General features: G+C 46.8%; 2 protein-coding genes across 3 annotated transcripts in view; one reads left to right on the top strand and one right to left on the bottom strand.

The window, feature by feature from the left end:
- LOC141988558 (uncharacterized) overlaps nucleotides 1-11,731 on the bottom strand; it is a 53,959-nt gene extending 42,228 nt beyond the window's left edge. The window contains exon 1 of one of the 2 annotated variants that reach the window (XM_074954366.1): nucleotides 11,596-11,731. The gene's annotated coding sequence lies outside the window, so the exon portion shown is untranslated. The remainder of the gene's footprint in view (nucleotides 1-11,595) is intronic. The other variant, XM_074954368.1, reaches the window with a different exon arrangement.
- LOC141988596 (E3 ubiquitin-protein ligase rnf213-alpha-like) overlaps nucleotides 1-20,689 on the top strand; it is a 181,164-nt gene that overhangs the window by 35,607 nt on the left and 124,868 nt on the right. Inside the window, exons 10-13 of the mRNA XM_074954446.1 lie at nucleotides 218-284; nucleotides 8,117-8,226; nucleotides 16,365-16,431; nucleotides 19,497-19,536. Coding sequence (XP_074810547.1) covers nucleotides 218-284; nucleotides 8,117-8,226; nucleotides 16,365-16,431; nucleotides 19,497-19,536 — 284 coding nt within the window. The remainder of the gene's footprint in view (nucleotides 1-217; nucleotides 285-8,116; nucleotides 8,227-16,364; nucleotides 16,432-19,496; nucleotides 19,537-20,689) is intronic.

The following is a 20,689-nucleotide window of genomic DNA, read 5'->3' as shown; positions in this document are numbered from 1 at the left end:
GATCCCCAAGATACCCATTTTACAGGGCTGCTTACATCTCCCTTTTTCAATTAACATAAAGATGACTCTCATGCAGGACTACATTCCCTGCTGCAGGAAGGCACAGAACAGGCCAATGCACTCCTTCCATCTCGGTTACATCGTAGGGCCACACTGCTGTTAAAGGGTCACCGCTTTGGTGCTTTAACTGAAATGTTTTAAAACTTTCTTTTCAAAGAAGCAGGTCCCTGGCAGTGCAGTGAGAGAAGAGTCTGTGGAGCTGGAGGTGAAACCCCACAGAGCAGGTAACCATTCCATTATTTCAGTATGATCTTGTTCATCTGTCCTTGGCCCAATGCTATTCGATATCATTCTCAATGATCCAGAAGGAAATACAAAATCACTGCTGATGTGGTTCCCAGATGACACAACAATCAGTGGGCAGTGAGTGTTGGAATCAGAGCAATTCCACAGAGCATTCGGGATCAGCTGGGCCCAGGGCTGGCCTTACCATGAGGCGAACTGAGGCGGCCACCTCAGGTGCCAGACTGGGGGGCGGCGCCACTAGGACCCAGAGTGTAGAAAATTGTGTCTGCTGCTGGTGCATCTGTATTCTCTGCTCGAGATGCACAGAGATGGGGGAGTGCTGTGCTGGAGGAAGGAGGGCACTAGAGACAGAACAGGCAGGCAGGAGAAAAGGTGAGAGGGAATAACAGAAAGCAGCAGGAGCTGCAGGGAGAGAGAGGAGGAGGAGCCTCTTGTGCACCTCTCCAGCACTGCCAGGAGCCTGGACTGATTAACCCCAGCTTCTCAGGGGGCTTCCTGTTTCCTGCTGCTTCCCTGAACCCACTTGAGGAGAACAGGCAGTCAACTGAAGTGGTAGGAGCCAGTTTGGCCCTTAAGATGCTGACATCTTCCCTCCCTCAGGCCCTGCTACCAGCCTGCTTATTTGTCCCCTTCAATTGAGTGTTGAGAGCCACTACAGCTGGCACAGAACAGCAGTCATGAGTGAAAGAAGAAAACGCCCCTCTGGGGCAGCATTCAGAAAAATAAAGCAAGCAAAGGAAGCTTTTCTATCTTAGCAGGAAGGAGCTCTCCTGAGATACATAGACACAAACGTTCACGGTGAGCCTTCCGGCCCCAGTGAGGATGTGAGTGGTGAGGAGATGCCTGATCTTCCAGTTAGTCAGAGTGCAGGTGACCTGGCAGCTACTGCAGCATCCATCTCCATCTCAAATGGATGGAACCATGCACATTCCTGAAGAAAAGTGTCGATCAGAGAAGAGTGTGGAGGAGGTGCAAGAAACAGCTGCTGCTGAGTTTAGTTCCTTAAGTCTCAATGATCCAGGACTGTGGACCCACTTGAGCAGTAGCCTGAGGGACTTCCTTGTACTGCATGGGCCACAGCAAGTGAAAAACTTTCTGTTCCCCAAAGACAATGAAAATAGAAGTTTTCATCCAACACATTCCTGGCGTGAAATCCCCAATGGTGACAAAGTGGAGAGGCCATGACTTATGTACTCAGAAACCCAGAATGCTGCATACTGTTTTTGTTGCAAACTCTTGCAGTCTAATGTTCCAGCTACATTGGGTTCTACAGGAACAAAGGACTGGAAAAATCTGGCTAAAAATCTGGCATGCCATGAGAAGGCAGCAAATCACCAGAGAGCATTCCATAGGTGGAAAGAGGTTGAGATGAGACTAAAATTAAAAGCCACCATAGATGATCAGCCTGAAGAGAAGATTGCATCAGAGTCTCTTTACTGGCAAAATGTTCTGAAAAGGCTCATTGCCATTGTGAGAATGCTTGCAACCCAAAACCTAGCACTGCATGGCACTTCAGATCAGCTGTATGTGCCAAACAATGGAAACTTCCTTAAAATTGTGGAGCTGATGGCTGAGTTTGATGCTGTACTCCAGGAGCATCTAAGAAGAGTCACCACCCAAGAAATGTACACACACCACTACCTTGGAAAAACCATTCAAAATGAGATCATACAGTTACTGGGAACAAAAGTCAAACAGAAGATTGTGGCAGATCTGAAGTCAGCAAGATATTACTCTGTTATTCTGGACTGCACACCTGACATCAGCCATACGGAACAAATGACTTTAATGGTGCATTTTGTAACAACAACAGAACCTAGTGAAAACGTCCCTGCAATGGTGACTGTCAGAGAGCATTCTCTAGAATTTATTGACATTGATGATAGTACAGGAGCTGGTATGACAAATGTGCTTCTTAAGAGCTGGAAGATACGGGAATTGCGATAGCTGACATGAGAGGTCAGGGCTATGATATGGTGCCAACATGAGAGGAAAGAACAGAGGAGTGCAGACATGGATCCAAGAGTTAAACCCTCGAGCTTTTTTTGTCCCATGCAGTTCTCATTCATTGAACTTGGTGGTCAGTGGTGCAGCATCAGCTTCTAGTGAGGCTGCTGAATTTTTAAATGTAATTCAAAGCATCTATGTATTTTTCTCTGCATCAACTCATCGATGGCAAATTTTGAAGGAACATCTGGGAACATCCTCTCTGACACTGAAATCACTGAGTGCCACATGGTGGGACAGTCGAATGGAGGCGATAAAGCCTATCAAACACCAAATTGGGAAGATAGATGATGCCATAGTTGCCCTTATGGAGGATAATGCTATGACAGGAGCTGTTCGTGGGAGAACAGTGGCAGAGGGATGACAAATCAGATGTCAAGAATTCATAAACCAGTCGGAGAACACTTCAATCTCTCTGGTCACGCGATTACAGACATGAAAGTTGCGATATTACAACAGAAAAACTTCAAAACCAGACTCCAGCGAGAGACTGTTGAATTGGAATTCATTTGCAAATTGGATACAATTAACTTAGGCTTGAATAGAGACTGGGAGTGGCTAAGTCATTATGCAAGGTAACCTATTTCCCCTTGTTTTTTCCTAACCCCCCCCAGACATTCTTGTTAAACCCTGGATTTGTGCTGGAAATGGCCCACCTTGATTATCATACACATTGTAAGGAGAGTGATCACTTTAGATAAGCTATTACCAACAGGGAGTGGGTTTGTGTGTGTGAAAAAAAAGGGGGGGGAGGAAGAGGGGGAATTAACCTGGATTTGTGCTGGAAATGGCCCACCTTGATTATCATACACATTGTAAGGAGAGTGATCACTTTAGATAAGCTATTACCAACAGGGAGTGGGTTTGTGTGTGTGAAAAAAAAGTGGGGGGGAGGAAGGGGGGGAATTAACCTGGATTTGTGCTGGAAATGGCCCACCTTGATTATCATACACATTGTAAGGAGAGTGATCACTTTAGATAAGCTATTACCAACAGGAGAGTGGGTCTGTGGGGGGGGGAGGGGAAGAGAAAACCTGGATTTGTGCTGGAAATGGCCCAACTTGATTATCATACACATTGTAAGGAGAGTGATCACTTTAGATAAGCTATTACCAGCAGGAGAGTGGGGTGGGGGGAGAGAAAACCTTTTGTAGTGGTAAACACCCATTTTTTCATGGTTTGTGTGTATAAAAAGATCTTATGTATTTTCCACAGTATGCATCCGATGAAGTGAGCTGTAGCTCACGAAAGCTTATGCTCAAATAAATTGGTTAGTCTCTAAGGTGCCACAAGTACTCCTTTTCTTCTTAGAGGGAAATGGAATCACCAGAAACATACATGACTTCAAATTTCTGTGTGGCTTAGTGTTGTGGTATGACATAGTGTTTGAAATAAATGTTGTAAGCAAGAGACTCCAAGGTGTTGACCTTGATATATCTGGAGCAATGGAACAACTGGACAAAGCAAAGTCATATCTGGAGTCTTACTGGTCACATGAGGGATTTCAAAACGTTCTGAAGAGTGCACAGAAGTTGGCAGAGGACCTTCACACTGAAGCTATCTTCCCACCCATTCAAGAATACAAGAGTCACCGAAGAAGAAGACATTTTGATTACGAGGCACGGGATAATCGCATAAGAGACCCCAAACAACAATTCAAAGTTGAATTCTTTAACCAGGTGCTAGATTGTGCAATACAGTCAGTTGAAGAACGTTTCATGCAGCTCAAGGAACACAAAAGTATATTTGGGATGTTGTATGATAGTCCCAAACTCCTCACTATACCTGAAGAAGACCTACACCAGCAATGCAGGGCACTAGAGACAGCATTGACACATGATGACATGCGCGATATTGATGCGAGTGATTTAGGAGATGAACTGAAAGCCCTTTCAAGATACATTTCAGCAGGATCAACTCCAAAGGCTGTTCTGGAATATATGTGCACAAAAAAGATGACCACCCTCTTTCCAAATGCTTTTGTTGCTCTGCGCATACTTCTAAACTTCCTGTAACAGTTGCCAGTGGAGAATGCAGCTTCTCCAACCTGAAGTTAATAAAAACACATCTGTGCTCCACAATGACACAGGAGAGGCTGGTTGGCCTTGCAACCATCTTGATAGAGCATGAGCTGGCCCAGACTGTGGACCTTCGGGAAGCAGTTCAAATCTTTGCAACCAAGAAGGCACGGAAAGCACCACTTTGACTATTCAAACAGATAAAAATGCCAATGTTTACTATGCAGACAAGAAAAATTACATTTGCTGTTTAGAGGTTTGAAAGTTAAGTGTTACTTAAAATTTGTGAACAAGGCATTTTAAGTTGTTAGTTCTCCCTTATTGGGGTAGGTAGCAGAGCAGAACCATGAGAGGAGAAGAACAGGAAGAAGGCAGAATTGAGACCTTTCAAAGTTTTGGCCCAAGTGAGGGGGCATGGGGTCGTCATTTGAGCTCCCGGCCTCAGGTGCCAAAATGTTGTGGGCCGGCCCTGGCTGGGCCCATGGGAACACACATTTTAATACAGCCCAGGGGCAAGGTTCAGGAACCAGCAACATAGGCCGCACTTGCCAAATGGGGGCTGTATCCTTGAAAGCAGGAGCTCTGTCTGGGAAGGGCAGAAGGGGGTCCTGTGGAAACCTGCTGAACAGGAGCTCCCTCTGCGATGCTGTGCTTAAGGTGGCAAGAGCAAACAGCAGCATTCTCATGCCAAGGTAAAACCCCAAATAATGGCCCAGATTCTACTCTTTTGTTCTGGACACTTTGTGCCACTCAGGTGGGGCCCAGTGGTGGAGTCTTGCCCATGCTGGCCAGCTGAGAGTTCCCCTCTCTGGGGAAGTTCTCTGCTGGTGTAAGGTCGCAGAGCTGCCAGTTGGACCCTGCCTGCACCCTGGCACAGCTCAGGCAGACTCTGTCCTTGCACTGGTGTCTAGTGTCTGAGATGTACAGCTGATGCTGTGAGTATCATCAAATTACATGCTGAGTTTTTGGGGCTGCACCTCTCACCACTGCATATGAAGAGCTCATGCCATTGCCCCCCACCATCCCCAGGAGGGACAGGCAAGTTTTCCCACCGTACACTGTGAAAGCCATTCTAGAGAGGCGGAGCTCACACGAGCACGACAAACTCTGGCATGCATAGGTGCTGACTTCCCCTCTAGCCAGGGGGTGCTCGGCCCTGCCTCCGTCCCAGGCCCTGCCCCTCCACCCCTTCCCCCCAGCCCCTATCCCACCTATTCCTACCCCTGCTCCGCCCCCACACTGCCCCATTCCAACACGTCCCCCAAATCCCCGCCCCGACACGCCTCTTCCCTGCCTCCTCCCTCAAGCACACCCCATCCCCACTCCTCCCCCTTCCTCCCGGAGCATCCTGAACTCTGTGTAACAGCTGTTCATGGTGGGCAGGAGGCGCTGAGCCGGGGGAGCTTGACTGTTGGTGGGAGCTGAGCACGCACTAATTTTTCCCCATGGGTGCTCCCGGAGTTGGCGCCTGTGCTGGCATGCGCCTCCCACCCCACCCCCCGAAGTCCGAGCCACGTGTGAGTGAGCCGAGCTCCAGGGGGGCGCAGGATGTACTATAGCTACCCTTGCAGAACGCAAGAAGAATGGCCATACTGGGTCAGACCAATAGTCCATCTAGCCCAGTATCCTGTCTTCCAGCAGTGGCCAATGCCAGGTGCTTCAGAGGGAATGAACAGAACAGGGCAATTATCAAGTGAGCCATCACTTGTCATCGAGGCCCAGTATCTGTCAGTCAGAGGCTTAGGGACACCCAGAGCATGGGGTTGCATCCCTAACCATTTTGGCTAATAGATCTATCCTCCATGAACTTATCTAATTCTTTTTTGAACTCAGTTATACTTTTGGCTTTCACAATATCCCCTGGCAATGAGTTCCACAGGTTGATTCTTTGTGTGAAGAAGGACTTCCTTTTGTTTGTTTTTAAACCAGCTGCCTATTCATTTCACTGGGTGCGTCCTGGTTCTTCTGCTATGTGAAGGGGTAAATAACACGTCCTTATGCACTTCCCCCCCACCATTCATGACTTTATAGACCTTTGTCATTTGTCATCTCTTTTCAGGCTGAACAGTACCCGTCTTTTTAATCTCTCCTTATAGGTCAGCTTTTTTGACTACTGCTACACAATAAGTGGATGTTTTCTAGGACTCCAAGAACAGGACACTAGGACACTTCTTCTTGAATGATAGAAGTTAATTTAGATCCCATTATTTTGCATGTACAGTTGGGATTATATTTTCCAAATTGCATCACTTTTGCATTTATCAACACTGAATTTCATCTGCCATTTTGTTGCCCAGTCAACCAGTTTTGTGAGATCCCTTTGTAACCCTTCACAGTCTGCTTTGGACTTAACTGTCTTGAGTAGCTTTGTATCATCTGTAAATTTTGCCACCTTACTGCTTACCCCTTTTTCCAGATCATTTATGAATATGTCCAAGTATCGACTGCTAGGGGACACCACTATTTACCTCTCTCCCTTCTGAAAAAATTACCATTTATTCCTACTGTTTCTTTCCCATCTTTTAACCAGTTACTGATCTATGAGTGGACCTTCCCTCTTATCCCATGGCTGGTTACTTTGCTTAAAAACCTGTGGTGAGGAACCTTGTCAAAGGCTTTCTGAAAGTTCAAGTGCACTGTATTCACTGGATCACCCTTGTCCACCTGTTTGTTGACCCTGCTCAAAGAATTCTAGTAGAGTGGTGAGGCATGATTTCCCTTTACAAAAGCCATGTTGACTTGTCCCCAGCAAATCGTGTTCATCTCTGTGTCTGATTATTCTGTTCTTTACTATAGTTTCAACCAGTTTGCCCGGTACTGAAGTCAGGCTTACTGGCCTGTACTTGCCTGGATCACCTGTGGAGCCTTTTAAAAAAATTGGCAGCCCATTGGCTAACCTCCAGTCATCTGGTACAGAAGCTGATTTAGGTGATAGGTTACAAATCACAGTTAGTAGTTCTGTGACTTCTTATCTGAGTTCCTTCAGAACTCTTGGGTGAATACCATCTGGTCCTGGTGACTAATTGCTATGTAACTTCTCAATTCGTTCCAAAACCTCCTCTACTGACACCTCAACGTGGGACAGTTCCTCAGATTTGTCACCTAAAAGGAATGGCTCAGGTGTGGGAATCTCCCTCACCTCTTTCGCAGTGAAAACCAATGCAAATAATTCTTTTAGCTTCTCCACAATGGCCTTGTCTTCAGCTTCAAAGGAAGTTGAGAGCCTGTTTCCTTATTATCATTAGTAATCATGTTTGTTAGGACAGTGTCTCGGGTCAACCAAAAATGTGGCCTCATTATGCTAGGTGCTGCACAGACACAGAGTGGTAGATGTCCTTGTCCCGAAGAGTTGACAATCTCAACAAACCAGACAGACCCAGGGTGAGGGAAGGGGTAGGACACACCAGCAGAGTGACCAATGGGATGGTGGCAAAACAATTTTCTATTTTCCAGAGGGTTTAGTTAGGTGGGGACCAGCTACATGGACAGAAAAGAGAAGTGAGAGGGGACACAGAAGAGAGGCTGAGGGGGACAGAGCAAGAGAGAAGAGGATAAAAGGGGCAGATGTGGATTGAAACTGAGGTGAAGAGACTGTGGGGATGGGGAGGGTTGGAACAAGCAACCAATTGGAGAAAGTCCTGTCCAAACTATAGAGAACCAAACGGTTTCCTCATTTCCTGTGTCCTGCAGGACAGCTCCGGAAAGGAGGGGCATGAGGCATGTGTGAAGGATGCTGGGATGGGTAAAAACTAGTGATCTTCACTTGTTGTTTGTTTTGTACCCAGAACGGAGAACTTCAGAACCGAACCAAGACGAAGCACATCCGCTGAGTTCAGGACGGGAATTGGGACCTGGATCCCAGCTGCAGTGCCATGCTGCTGGAGTAACAGATGAGGTGGGAGTTTTATTTAACCTGATCAACATCAGTTGAGCATAGTTATTCCAAGAATTAGCAGGCAACCCAGCTTGGCTGGTGGCCCAGGGCAAGATCCCAATTCAAGTCTGGCCAGCAAACTTTTTTAGTTTAAATTCACAGGGACTGTTATGATCATCTAAGTTTGATTTCCTACATAACCCAGGCCAGAGAACCTCACTCAATCTCATGTCAGGGGTGAATATGGCACCACTCTCTGTTACCTCAAGTGACCTCTAAATGGCCCAGAGTCTCTCATAGGGATGCTGCACTGACATCCCCTTACCCTGGGAGCGCCCTGTGGGCCAGCGGCCTGGGAGGTGAGGGCTGTAAAGCTGCTCCAGCAGCTCTTAAAATACTCACGATTGCTCCTACACAGAGAATCCAGAGCAGACCCTAGAACTGAGACTTTTAATTTTAATGGCAAATGGATCTAGATTTATTACTGTTAATCTGCCTTGAGATTTATTGTTATTTATGATTATTTCTTTCGGCTAGGGCTGGTCAAAATATTTCCATCTAAACTGGTTTTTAATGGAAAATTGGATTTTCAACAAATGAGGTTGAGCGTCCACACTGCACTGTAAAGCTGTGTTTACAATTGCTGGGCCTGGGTCTCACAGCCGTGCTAACACTTCCATACTGCACTACACAGACCTTCTGACTTGGGTCTGTGTCCACACTGTAAAATGACAGGGCTTGGATCTGAGTCAAGGTGCGATTCGGGCTCTGACCCATCCCCTAGCAGGGTCTGGAGTGCTGGCTGACCTGAGTCAGACTGATTTTGTGTGAACGGAAGGGGGTTTAGGCTTAAACCTGAGTCAATGCCTGGTCTTAGTGTAGACGTACCCTAGCTGGGCAGCCAAACATTGTGGTGATGCCCAAATATTAGTCGGCCTCTTCTGAAAATTTAGGCCGATTTATGCAAAGCATATTTATCTCTGACTGTAGGTTTTAATCGTTGTAGAAGCACCAAGTACTTCTGTTCAAAGACACGTAAATGAAAAACCAATAACCCACAATTCACATGCTCATCAATTCCAAGGCCAGCGGGCCCAATGTCTGACCAGTCTGGCCTCCGGCATAACCCAGGCGAAAGAATCTCTCCCAGCCATTTCTGCATCCAGCCCTATAACGCCTGGCTGAGTTAGAGCAGATTAACCCAGTCCTGCAAGCCAAGAAAACAGATGAGTTTTGTAATCCCCGAAGGTCAACAGATCTGGAGGTGTGAAGTGAGTGGCAAGATTGTGAATTCCTTGCAGAAAGTATCCCTGTTTGTTAAACCAGGGGCCTACTCTGCTGGTCGTAGCTGTAGAGGTATCTCATGGGGAGAGAACGGAATATTCAACAGTAAGATCCCAAGCCACTTATGGCTTTCTGGGTCAAAACCAAAATCCTAAACTGCACTGCCAATCAGCAGCCAGTGCTGACCTTGGAGCCCTGGTATGTGGCCTAACTGTGATGCACGGCGTACCAAGAGCGCAGCCACAGCCTGCATCTCCATTGACTTTATGAGCAGATCTGAGCAAATACCTGATTTTTCAATTCAGGGGTTGAACTAAAAAAATCTGAAAAAGCCCCCCATTTTGAGTTGAAGGATTTTTTATTTAATTTTGGGTTTGTTTTACGTGTTTTTTCACTTTTTAAACTCAGCTAAATTTCAAAACAAATTTCCATTTTAAAATGAAAACTCAGGGTGAAAAGTTGAAATGTTTTGTTTTGAAATTGCCAACAATAAGCTACTTCAATGTCTTCAAATTCTTTCCCCATTTTTTTTCAGCCAAAACAATTTGCCAGATTAGATCAAATTTTTTGAATAGTTTTGTTGCCTCAAAAATGCATTTTTTGGCAAATATATTATTCACCTAAAAAAATGTGCCCAGCTCTATTTATGAGGGTTCTTAAGTTGTAACTCCATGAAAAACAACTTGGATTGGGGTTATCTAGTTGTGACAAAGGCCAGGGTGACTGTAGGAAGCACCACATCCCAGAGGAAAGGCTGCATCCTTCAATAAAATCATATCTCCCCCCAACAAGAGGCTTCTGCTATCGCCAGGACAAGAGACCAGCATTCAACACTAGCAGGAGTCACCAGTGAAGAATCATAGATCATAGAATTATAGAATATCAGGGTTGGAAGGTACCTCAGGAGGTCGTCTAGTCCAACCCCCTGCTCAAAGCAAGATCAATCCCCAACTAAATCATCCCAGCCAGGGCTTTGTCAAGCCTGACCTTAAAAACTTCTAAGGAAGGAGATTCTACCACCTCCCTAGGTAACCCATTCCAGTGCTTCACCACCCTCCTAGTGAAAAAGTTTTTCCTAATATCCAACCTAAACCTCCTCCACTGGAACTTGAGACCATTACTCCTTGTTCTGTCATCTGCTACCACTGAGAACAGTCTGGATCCATCCTCTTTGGAACCCCCTTTCAGGTAGTTGAAAGCAGCTATCAAATCCCCCCTCACTCTCCTCTTTTGCAGACTAAATAATCCCAGTTCCCTCAACCTCTCCTCATAAATCATGTGCTCCAGTCCCCTAATAATTTTTGTTGCCCTCTGCTGGACTCTTTCCAATTTTTGCACATCCTTCTTGTAGTGTGGGGCCCAAAACTGGACACAGTACTCCAGATGAGGCCTCACCAATGCCGAATAGAGGGGAATAATCACATCCCTCAATCTGCTGGCAATGCTCCTACTTTTCAGCCCAAAATGCCGTAAGCCTTCTTGGCAACAAGGGCACACTGTTGACTCATATCCAGCTTCTTTTTCACTATAACCCCTAGGTCCTTTTCTGCAGAACTGCTGCCTAGCCACTCAGTCCCCAGTCTGTAGCAGTGTATGGGATTCTTCCGTCCTAAGTGCAGGACTCTGCACTTGTCCTTGTTGAACCTCATCAGATTTCTTTTGGCCCAATCCTCTAATTTGTCTAGATCCCTCTGTATCCTATCCCTACCTTCCAGTGTATCTACCACTCCTCCCAGTTTAGTGTCATCTGCAAACTTGCTGAGGGTGCAATCCACGCCCTCCTCCAGATCATTAATGAAGATATTGAACAAAACCGGCCCCAGGACCGACCCTTGGGGCACGCCGCTTGATACCGGCTGCCAACTAGACATGGAGCCATTGATCGTTACCCATTGAGCCCAATGATCTAGCCAGATTTCTATCCACATTACAGTATAGACCATTCATCCAGCCCATACTTCTTTAACTTGTTGGCAAGAATACTGTGGGAGACCATACCAAAAGCTTTGCTAAAGTCAAGGAATAACATGTCCACTGCTTTCCCCTCATCCACAGAGCCAGTTATCTCATCATAGAAGGCAATTAGGTTAGTCAGGCATGACTTACCCTTGGTGAATCCATGCTGACTGTTCCTGATCACTTTCCTCTCCTCTTCAGAATTGATTCCTTGAGGACCTGCTCCATGATTTTTCCAGGGACTGAGGTGAGGCTGATTGACCTGTAGTTCCCTGGATCCTCCTTCTTCCTTTTTTTAAAGATGGGCACTATGTTAGCCTTTTTCCAGTCATCCGGGACCTCACCCAATCACCATGAGTTTTCAAAGATAATGGCCAATGGCTCTGCAATCACATCCGCCAACTCCTTGAGCACCCTCGGATGCAGCACATCCGGCCCCATGGACTTGTGCTAGTCAAGCTTTTCTAAATAGTCTTGAACCACTTCTTTCTCCACAGAGGGCTGGTCACCTCCTCCCCATGCTGTGCTGCCCAGTGCAGTAGTCTGCGAGCTGACCTTGTTTGTGAAGACAGAGGCAAAAAAAGCATTGAGTACATTAGCTTTTTCCACATCCTCTGTCACTAGGTTGCCTCCTCCATTCAGTAAGGGGCCCACACTTTCCTTGACCTTCTTCTTGTTGCTAACATAGCTGAAGAAACCCTTCTTGTTACTCTTAACATCCCTTGCTAGCTGCAACTCCAGGTGTGATTTGGCCTTCCTGATTTCACTCCTGCATGCCCGAGCAATATTTTTATACTCTTCCCTGGTCTGAAGGTGGAGAAAGACAACCTCACAGGCTCCGCTTCCCAGCCAAAGGAGGTGAAAGAAAGGTTGGGTCGTAAACATTTGGATCAGCCACATGGAGCCTCTAAATCCCAGGTAAATGGGAAATGTATTTAAACTTTCAATAACCTGCTTGATAAAGAAGCAAAGTTCTATCATGGATCAGATGTTGTCTAAAAGAAAGAAAACAAAGAGAAGGAAAAACCAGACCATTCCTGTAGTGCATAAGGTAGCATCTCTTTAACTAGTATGGGAGCCCTCTAGTGGTGCTCACTGTGTTCTGTGTTTTGGCAGCTGCTAGGAACCAGCCGAAGCAACCATGTGTACGTAGCTGGGCCTTGTCTTTGCATGTTCAGTGGACATAATTATTTGGGACTAGAGCTGAGTGAATAACGTTTTTTCCCGGTTCACTGGAAATGCTGAAAAATTGGAAAACAATTGTTTTGTGTCAAAGCAAAAAAAAAAACCAAAAAAAACTTTCATTTTTTTGGTTAATCAAAAAGTTGAAAAAAATTTTCATTGCAGGTTGAAGTAAACCTTTTCTTTCATTTCAATTATGAGCCTTTTAAAATGGATTTTAATGGATAAATTATGAAATTTCCTTAATTTTATATTTTAAGTAAAGTTTGTTTCAGTCTGAAAAACTGAAACATTTTGTTTAGGAAATATCAAAATGAAATGCTTCATTTTCAATATATTTTAAAAAGTATTTTTAACTGAAACAATTTGGCGAAATCTACATGAATTTGGTAAATATTTTGGTGTCACTGAATCTGCATTTTTTTACTGAAAAAAAGGTTTAAGTAGAAGACTTTTGCCCAGCTCTATTTGAGATCACTTGTGCCTGGAGGAGGGTTCTCCATGTTGTTGTTGTTGTGTAAAGCACAAAAGACACAATTCCCAACGTGGCTATAGCTTAACTATGGAGGTGTCAGAAGGGTCTGTGGGAGGAAACTGTGGTTTAATATATTTAGTAAATATCTGGAAAGGGGGCTAAGTAGGAAGGGAGCAAAATTTGCAGAAGCCTGTGAAGAAAATCAGTGAGACCTAACCCAGCAAGGTGAATTGGCAATATCCAGGCAGAGGGAATTCAGCAGGAGTGCAAGTGGGGTGGTACTCTCCAGTACGCAGTACCGGCAAGACATTTTAGCAGGTATGGGGTACCGGAAAGACTTGGAGCTAGCCCCCGCTTCCGGAGAGGTGGGGGTGGGGGCTGTGCTCTGCTCCTTAAAGGAGCAGAACATGGCTAGGGAGGGCATTCATTCTTTATATGGCTTTAACAGCAGAATACATATGCAAACAAACTTAAAGGCTTTGTTTAAGTTTGTTAGCATATGTATTGTGCTGTTACATTGGTCAGGAGTCCTCAAAAAGGAGGGGTGGGGGAGGGACAGAAGGTGTTTAAACAGTGCTTTTTATTCTGTTTCTCCCCCTTGGTCTGATTTATCCATGACATCCATACTGCATCACATCAAGTCCAAATCACTAGAGGAATGCCTCTGCTTGCATTGACCAGAGGATGTTTGAATTCTGAAGTCAGCCCAATGCTGCAATCTGATGGGAATCAGGTGTTGTCCTCAGTGTACACAGAATTCTTCTTTCCAGCCAAACTAGTCGAACGTGCATTTTGTTAACTGGAACTGGAGCAGTAAAACAAAGAATACAAATGCCTCATTTTCCAGCTTTGTGCATGAGAGAACTGTAAGTGAAGATTATAATGCTGGACACTGATGGCCTTAAACCAGCTGCGTCAGGAATCTCCAAGAACTTTGCTGAAAATATGTTCCTCATCTTAGCAACGGATCTAAGACTTATCACACATCTGCCCATCTTTATTTGAATGAAGCGCCTTCTGATCTGACAGCTCAGACATTGTCAGTTTCATCCAGAACAATTTACAAACTTGGGACCTAATTCTGTAAACCCTTAATCATTTGATCAATCCCGTTGAAGACAATGGGACTATTTGCATGAGTATGGACCACTTTTGTGGTAAGAGTTTCAGGAGTCTGTTCCTATAAAGGAAGTTGAATCCCACATTGAAATGCAATGTTTGGGTACAATACCATAAAGCAGTTTAGGATACAGTTCTACTTAAAATTTATCTTTTAATAAGTCATACATATGCTGAAATGGCTCCTCACCCAACTCCCATATTCCATATAAACAAAATGAATACTACATATGTGGGGTGAAAGTGAGTAGTTAAGCATGTTGATGTTTGTATATACAAAGGGGGATGTCGGAGGGGATGGGGAGAGCGTGGGGGCCCCGGGCTGGGCAGAGAGGAGTCACATGGAGGATCACTTGTGGAGGTCACGTGCCCCCCGCCTTGTGTCCCTCCCAGGAGTGCAGTAATGGCAAGAAATGATTTCTACTTGCACCACTGGAATTCAGTGATGATAAAGGCAAAGTAATGGACATTAGAAGGAGCAATTTCAAATACTGATACACCTTACAGGAGTTTATTGTAACTGTGCCAGCTCAGAAGAAGTCCTTGGGTCCATTATAGACAACTTAGTGAATACCTCTGCTCAAAGTGCAGCTGCGTTCAAAAAAGCAAATGAAATGTTCAGACGTAGTAGGACAGGATGGAGAATATTACAGAGACTGGTCTGATGCCGTTGTATAAACTAGTGTGGCTGCCCCATCTGGATACTGTGTGCAGTGCTGGGTCAACCCATCTCATGTGGGTTATTGCAGAATTAGGGCACGTGTACACATAAAACATGGCAGCTGTGCCGCTGAAGCCCTTCAGTGCAGACACTACTGGGCTTACAGGAGACTCCCGTTGGCGTAGTTCATCCACCTCTGTGAGACTCGGTGGCTGTGTCCTCCCATAGACATAGCGCAATCTACACCAGGGGTTAGGGTGCTGATTATCACACCCCTGAGCAACTTAGTTATACTGATGTAAATTTATAGTGTAGACTTGGCCTAAGGGAAGTTCACAAAAGGGTGATGAGAATGATCAGGGGCCTGGAAATACTCTTCTATGAAAAGAGTTTGAAAAGACTGGAAGAGTGGTTCCTTTAGTGAGGAGATGGGTAAGAGGACACATGATAAAAGCCTGCACTGAGTGGTTTGGAGAAGGGAGATTGGTCACTTCTGTTCTCCCTGCCTTATAACAAAAGAACAAGAGTACGTTCAATGAAATTGAAAGTGAGAAATTCAAAACTGAGCAAAGGAAACACTTATTCATACAGTGTGTAATTAGCCTGTGGAACTCACTGTCACTATCCATCACCGAAGCCAAAAGCTTAGCAAGATTCAAAGAAGAACTGGACTTTTATAAAGATAATGAAAACATCAGCTGTTACTTCAGACTGGGGCACAATACGTAAGAGAATTAAATCTGCATCAGCCATTCTCTAAGTGCTTTGGGTAAGACAGACATTTCCTCTGTGTTTTGTCCACACCAAACCCCAGAAACTAACCCACAGTTTAGGAGCATACAAATTGCCAGACAGAATCAGACCCAAGGTCCATCTTGCCCTGTCTCTGACAGTTCCCAGCACCAGGTATTTCAGGGAAAGGGATAAAAAAACCCACAAAAACAGATGTGGGATAATCTGCCCACTATGCTAGAGTTCATCCTGGTCTCTGATAGCAAGATATTGGTCTTAATTCCTGTGGCAGTGAGTTCCACAGACTAATCACATGTTGTGTGAAAAAGTATTTCTTTTGATCAGTTTCGAATTTTCCATCTTGCAGTTTCATCGAACGTTCCTTTGTTCCTGTGGGGATGGGGAGAACAGGTGTGACCAATCTCCCTTCTCTAACCTGGTCAGAATTTTATAAATTAAGAGTCCCATAACTTTCACCATCAGGGTTGCCTCAGGATTCAAGCCCAGCCCTCTGGCACTACAATGAAAGCCAGACCCCCAAGACACCCATTTTACTAGGCTGCTTGCTTCTCTCATTTTCAGTTAACGCAGAGATGACTCTTATGCCAGGAGTGCATTCCCTGCTGCACAGAGACAGGGAACAGGCCAATGCACTCCTTCCATCTCGGTTACACCGTAGGCCCTGCCGTTAAAGGGTCACCACTTTGGTGCTTTAACTGGTATTTATGTTTTAAAACTTTCTTTTCAAAGACCCAGAGCCCTGGCAGCTCAATGAGAGAGGAGCCAATGGAGCCGGAGGAGAAGCCTCACAGAGCAGGTAACCATTCCATTATATCAGCACAAACGGGTTCATCTGTCCTTGGCCCAAAGCTTGGCCCAAAGCAGAGTGGTTACACAGAGCATTCGGGATCAGCTGGGCCCATGGGAACACGCATTTTAATACAGCCCAGAGGCAAGGTTCAGGAAGCAAGAACATAGGCTGCACTTGCCAAATGGGGGGCTGTATCCTTGAAAGCAGGAGCTCTGCCTGGGAAGGGCAGAAGGGGCTCCTGTGGAAACCTGCTGAACAGGAGCTCCCTGTGCGACGCTGTGCCTAAGGTGGCAAGGCGATCCCTGGATACAGAAACAGTGGGATATCGAGCAGAGGCAGAGAGAGGGGCAGTGGGATATCGAGCAGGGGCAGAGAGGCGGGGTTACTTCTGTACATGGCATTAAAGAGATTGTTCCTGGAGACTGTGGCAGGTCTACACTACACATTTACAGTGGTGCTTCTGGTGAAGACACTCTAAGCCGACGGGGTAGAGACGACTCAAACCTGCTGATAGCGGGCGGGGGGGGGGGGGCAGGGCGGGGCGGCACGGGACTACTACATGTGTCACCTCTGGGAGGAACTTCCAGCCCCACCTCCCTGGGCCAGGGCAGCCAATCCCGCTGCCTCCTGGGGGGCTGGGGCCACAGGAGAGGGGAGCATGTGCCTCTGGGCCGGGCCGAGGGCGGGATGTGCGGGGAGGAGAGGCTCACAACAACACAGTTTTCCCCACTCCTTAGAGCTCTGGTGCCATTGCGGACACCTCAGCAGGGGAAGGCACGCAGGCAATGTCCCTAACTTGGGCTGAACAAAAGGAACCTGCTCCCGGCGCCTTCCCCAGTAACACTCCCTCTTGGCCCCCCCAGCCTGGGGCCACTGTGTACGCCCCGCCAGAGTTACTTGCACGGGATGGGGGAGGCTCTGTCCTTCTCCTGCTGCACCTCCCCACCTGGCACATTTCCGGTTCGCTCGGCCCCTCTCTCTGGCAGCCAGGCCAGGGTGGGGAGCAGCAGGGGTGGGACGGAGCTGCTCCTCACACCGGGTGAGGGTTGTCTCTCCATGTCGCTGCTTCTGTGCACCACGGCAGCTGCCTGTGAGAGAGCCTGGCTGGGGACATGGGGGCAGCCCACCCACTTCACTGCCTGGGCCTGGCTGCCAGGGACTGGGACCAACTGAGCCGGAAATGAGCCGGAGAGAAGTGCGGGGAGGGGGCTCCAGGTTGCTTGGCACCTCTGACTGGCATCCAGGCCAGGGCGGGGAGACGGATGCCACTGCCTCCCCAGCTGGGTTCTTGCAGGCAGCCACTGGGGTGACCCAGAGAGGCCACCCTCATTCAGCATGAGAAGTGTCTCCATCCCATCCCCTCCACTCCCCACCTGGGCCGGGCTACCAGGGACAGGGGGCCAAGTGAGCCGGAAACGTGCAGGGGGAGGGGGAGGGAGGGAGGTACAACAGGAGAAGGACAGAGCCCCTCTCCTTCCCCTCCCAGCAGGCCGAGCAGAGCAAGCTTTACAAGGGCAGCTTGGCGTTCACAGAAATTGAGGGGGGGCACATGGTCCCGCATGCCCCACCCCTGGCTGTCCTGTCAGCTTAATAACTCCATCTCCGCAAGAGGCGGTAGTTATGTCGGTGGGAGAAGCTCTCCCGCGGACATAGCCCTCATCTACACCAGCGATTAGGTCGGTAAAACTGCGACACTCAGGGGTGTGGATTATTCATGTCCCTGAGTGACGTAGTTATACCAAAGTAATTTTGTAGTGTAGACTAGGGGTGTGTTCAGTCTCCACATTGATGGTGAGCGACTGTTAAGGGTTCAGAAAAAAGCTGCAAGAATGATTTCAGGTCTGGAAAAAACCTTGTAGTGAGAGACTCAGAAGCTCAATCTATTTAGTTAATCCTAAAGAAGGTTAAGAGGTGACTTGATCTCACGATCTACAAATACCTACCTGGGAAGGAGATTTCTGATAGCGGAGAGCTCTTAAATCTAGTAGACCTAGGCAGAAAAAGACCCAGGGGCTGAGAGCTGAAGCTAGAAGAATACAGCCTGAAAATAAGAGGCCAATGTTTAACAGGGAGGGGAATCACTGGAACAACTCACCTAGGGAACGCAGTGGATTCTCCATCACTTGGAGTCTGGTCCCTGCTGGTGTTCAGATCTGTGAATCTGGTTTAAAAATCTGTCCAATTTTCCCCTAAAGTCTGTTGAGCTGAAACATTTCTCCTTGGGGGCACAAGAAGCCGTCGCTGCGTGTGCAGTCTCACCGACACATGGCTGCAGCCTGGTTCTTACAAGGACATCCAGGACTATGGTGCCTAGCAACGAGTGCCCATAGGGAGGGGATCTCTGCTTACAAGGCAAGGCAGCTGGTTTCCAGCGGCCTCAGGTGTGGTGCGGGGAGGCATCTAGATCACGCCGTGTGCCAAGAGGTTCAGCACGAACAGCTCCTTCCCAGCTCTTCTCGTGGGGACGCCCACCTTGAAGGAGCTAAGGGATCTCTTCTTCCAAACCCTCCCTTTCTCTCAGGGACTCCTGCTCTGCATGTCTGCTCCCCAGACGAACTTTAGCTTTAGCAAAATATTTTAATGGGATTTTTTTTTTCAATTTTACCATAATGAGAGAAAACTTTATCTGCTGCAAATGTGACAGCCAACACATCGGGGATTTAACCGGGGCCTCCCAGAGCTAAAAGCACGTGCTGCTGCAGCTTGAGCTACACAGCTAACTGTGCCCGAATGGGGCTACAACAAGCCCACATCCTCTGTGGGTCGGGCACAAATGGGGGTCTGTCTCACCCACTCACCCACTAGCTAAAGAAATGGAGTTGGGTGAAGGGGTAATAGGACAATTGGAGCAGCAGATGTCAAATGCATTCTACCGACTGCATGCGAGCTAAGGTGTAACAAAATATTCTGAGGCACTTTGACCTGTGGCCAGGCCCCGTTTTTGTAATGAAGATGCAACTTCAGAGCTGTATATGTTGTAAATTTGAAGTTTCTTTTCTTTGTTTTTAGCACATGAAATTTTTACTCACCCTTTGCAAGTGTAACTGAAAGCTCTTTATTAAAAATTGCAGATTGTAAGGGAAACGAAGAGAACTCGGCATCGGAGGAGAGGTTTGTTGCGTGGTTCAGAAATGGATGTTGTGAAGCAGATGCAGTGCAAATAAGAGTGTAAAAGAAGCAGATGATGTACTAGGGATTTTACATGAAAATCAATGAAGCTTGAGACCCGAGAGTCAAGTGCTATGTAGTGAGCTCTCGGCTATTCTTAATCGAGCCAGCTTTGCTCTAACCCTAACCCTAGCTATATCAAAACCAGCTTGGGTACAAACTAGCCATTTGACAAAGCCTTGGGTTGGATGATTTACTTGGGGATTGGTCCTGCTTTGAGCAGGGGGTTGGACTAGATGGCCTTCTGAGGTCTCTTCCAACCCTAATCGTCCATGATTGTATGATTCTTCCATGATTCTACACCTACATGAGCTGCAGTCACATTTCCTGACTGCAGCGTAGACATATTCTCTGTCTTCCTTTTGTGCAGCACCCAGCACAATGGGACCCTGATCCCGAGCTGAGACATCTGGGTGCTACCATAACATAAACGTTCAGTCATAGTAATAAAATTGAGAGTCTTTAGAAAGAATCCCAAGTAGAAGCAGGCAGCGGCATCACCTCTGTGTGCAGCATTGACAAGAGCATGACTGGATCCTGTGTCCAGTTCTGGTGTCCACGACTCAAACAGGATGTTGCCAAATTGTTAAGGGTTCAGAGAGGAGCTACAAGAACAATTCAGGGTCTGGAAAACAGGATTTAGAGTGAGAGACTGAAGTGGCTCAATCTATTCAGTTAAGAAGGTGAAGAGGTAACGTGATGCTTGTCTGTAAGCACTGACATGGGGAGGGGATTTCTGAGAACAGAGGGCTCTCCCCAGACAGAGTCAGAGCAGGATCCACTGGCCAGGTGCTGAAGGGAGACAAATTCAGACTGGCAACAAAGAGCCAATGTTTAACAAGGAAGGAAATTAACTCTTGGAACGACTCCCCGAGAGACGGGGTGGATTCTCCATCACTCCGAGTGTGTCAATGGAGATGGGGCATCTCTGCTCCAGCTCAGGCAGGAGTTATTGGGCCAAAGGCAGGAATTGCTGAGGGAGATTACATGGGGGCCAGGCTGGATGCAGTCTCTGTCCTTAAAACCTTTTAACTAATGTGATAGCATGTGTAGGAGAGCTTTAATTTAACCCATAGAAATGTTATGGGGCACCAAG

Source organism: Natator depressus, chromosome 6 (assembly GCF_965152275.1).
Source record: "Natator depressus isolate rNatDep1 chromosome 6, rNatDep2.hap1, whole genome shotgun sequence".
Taxonomy (NCBI): Eukaryota; Metazoa; Chordata; order Testudines; family Cheloniidae; genus Natator; species Natator depressus.
This window is presented reverse-complemented; position numbering and strand designations above follow the sequence as displayed.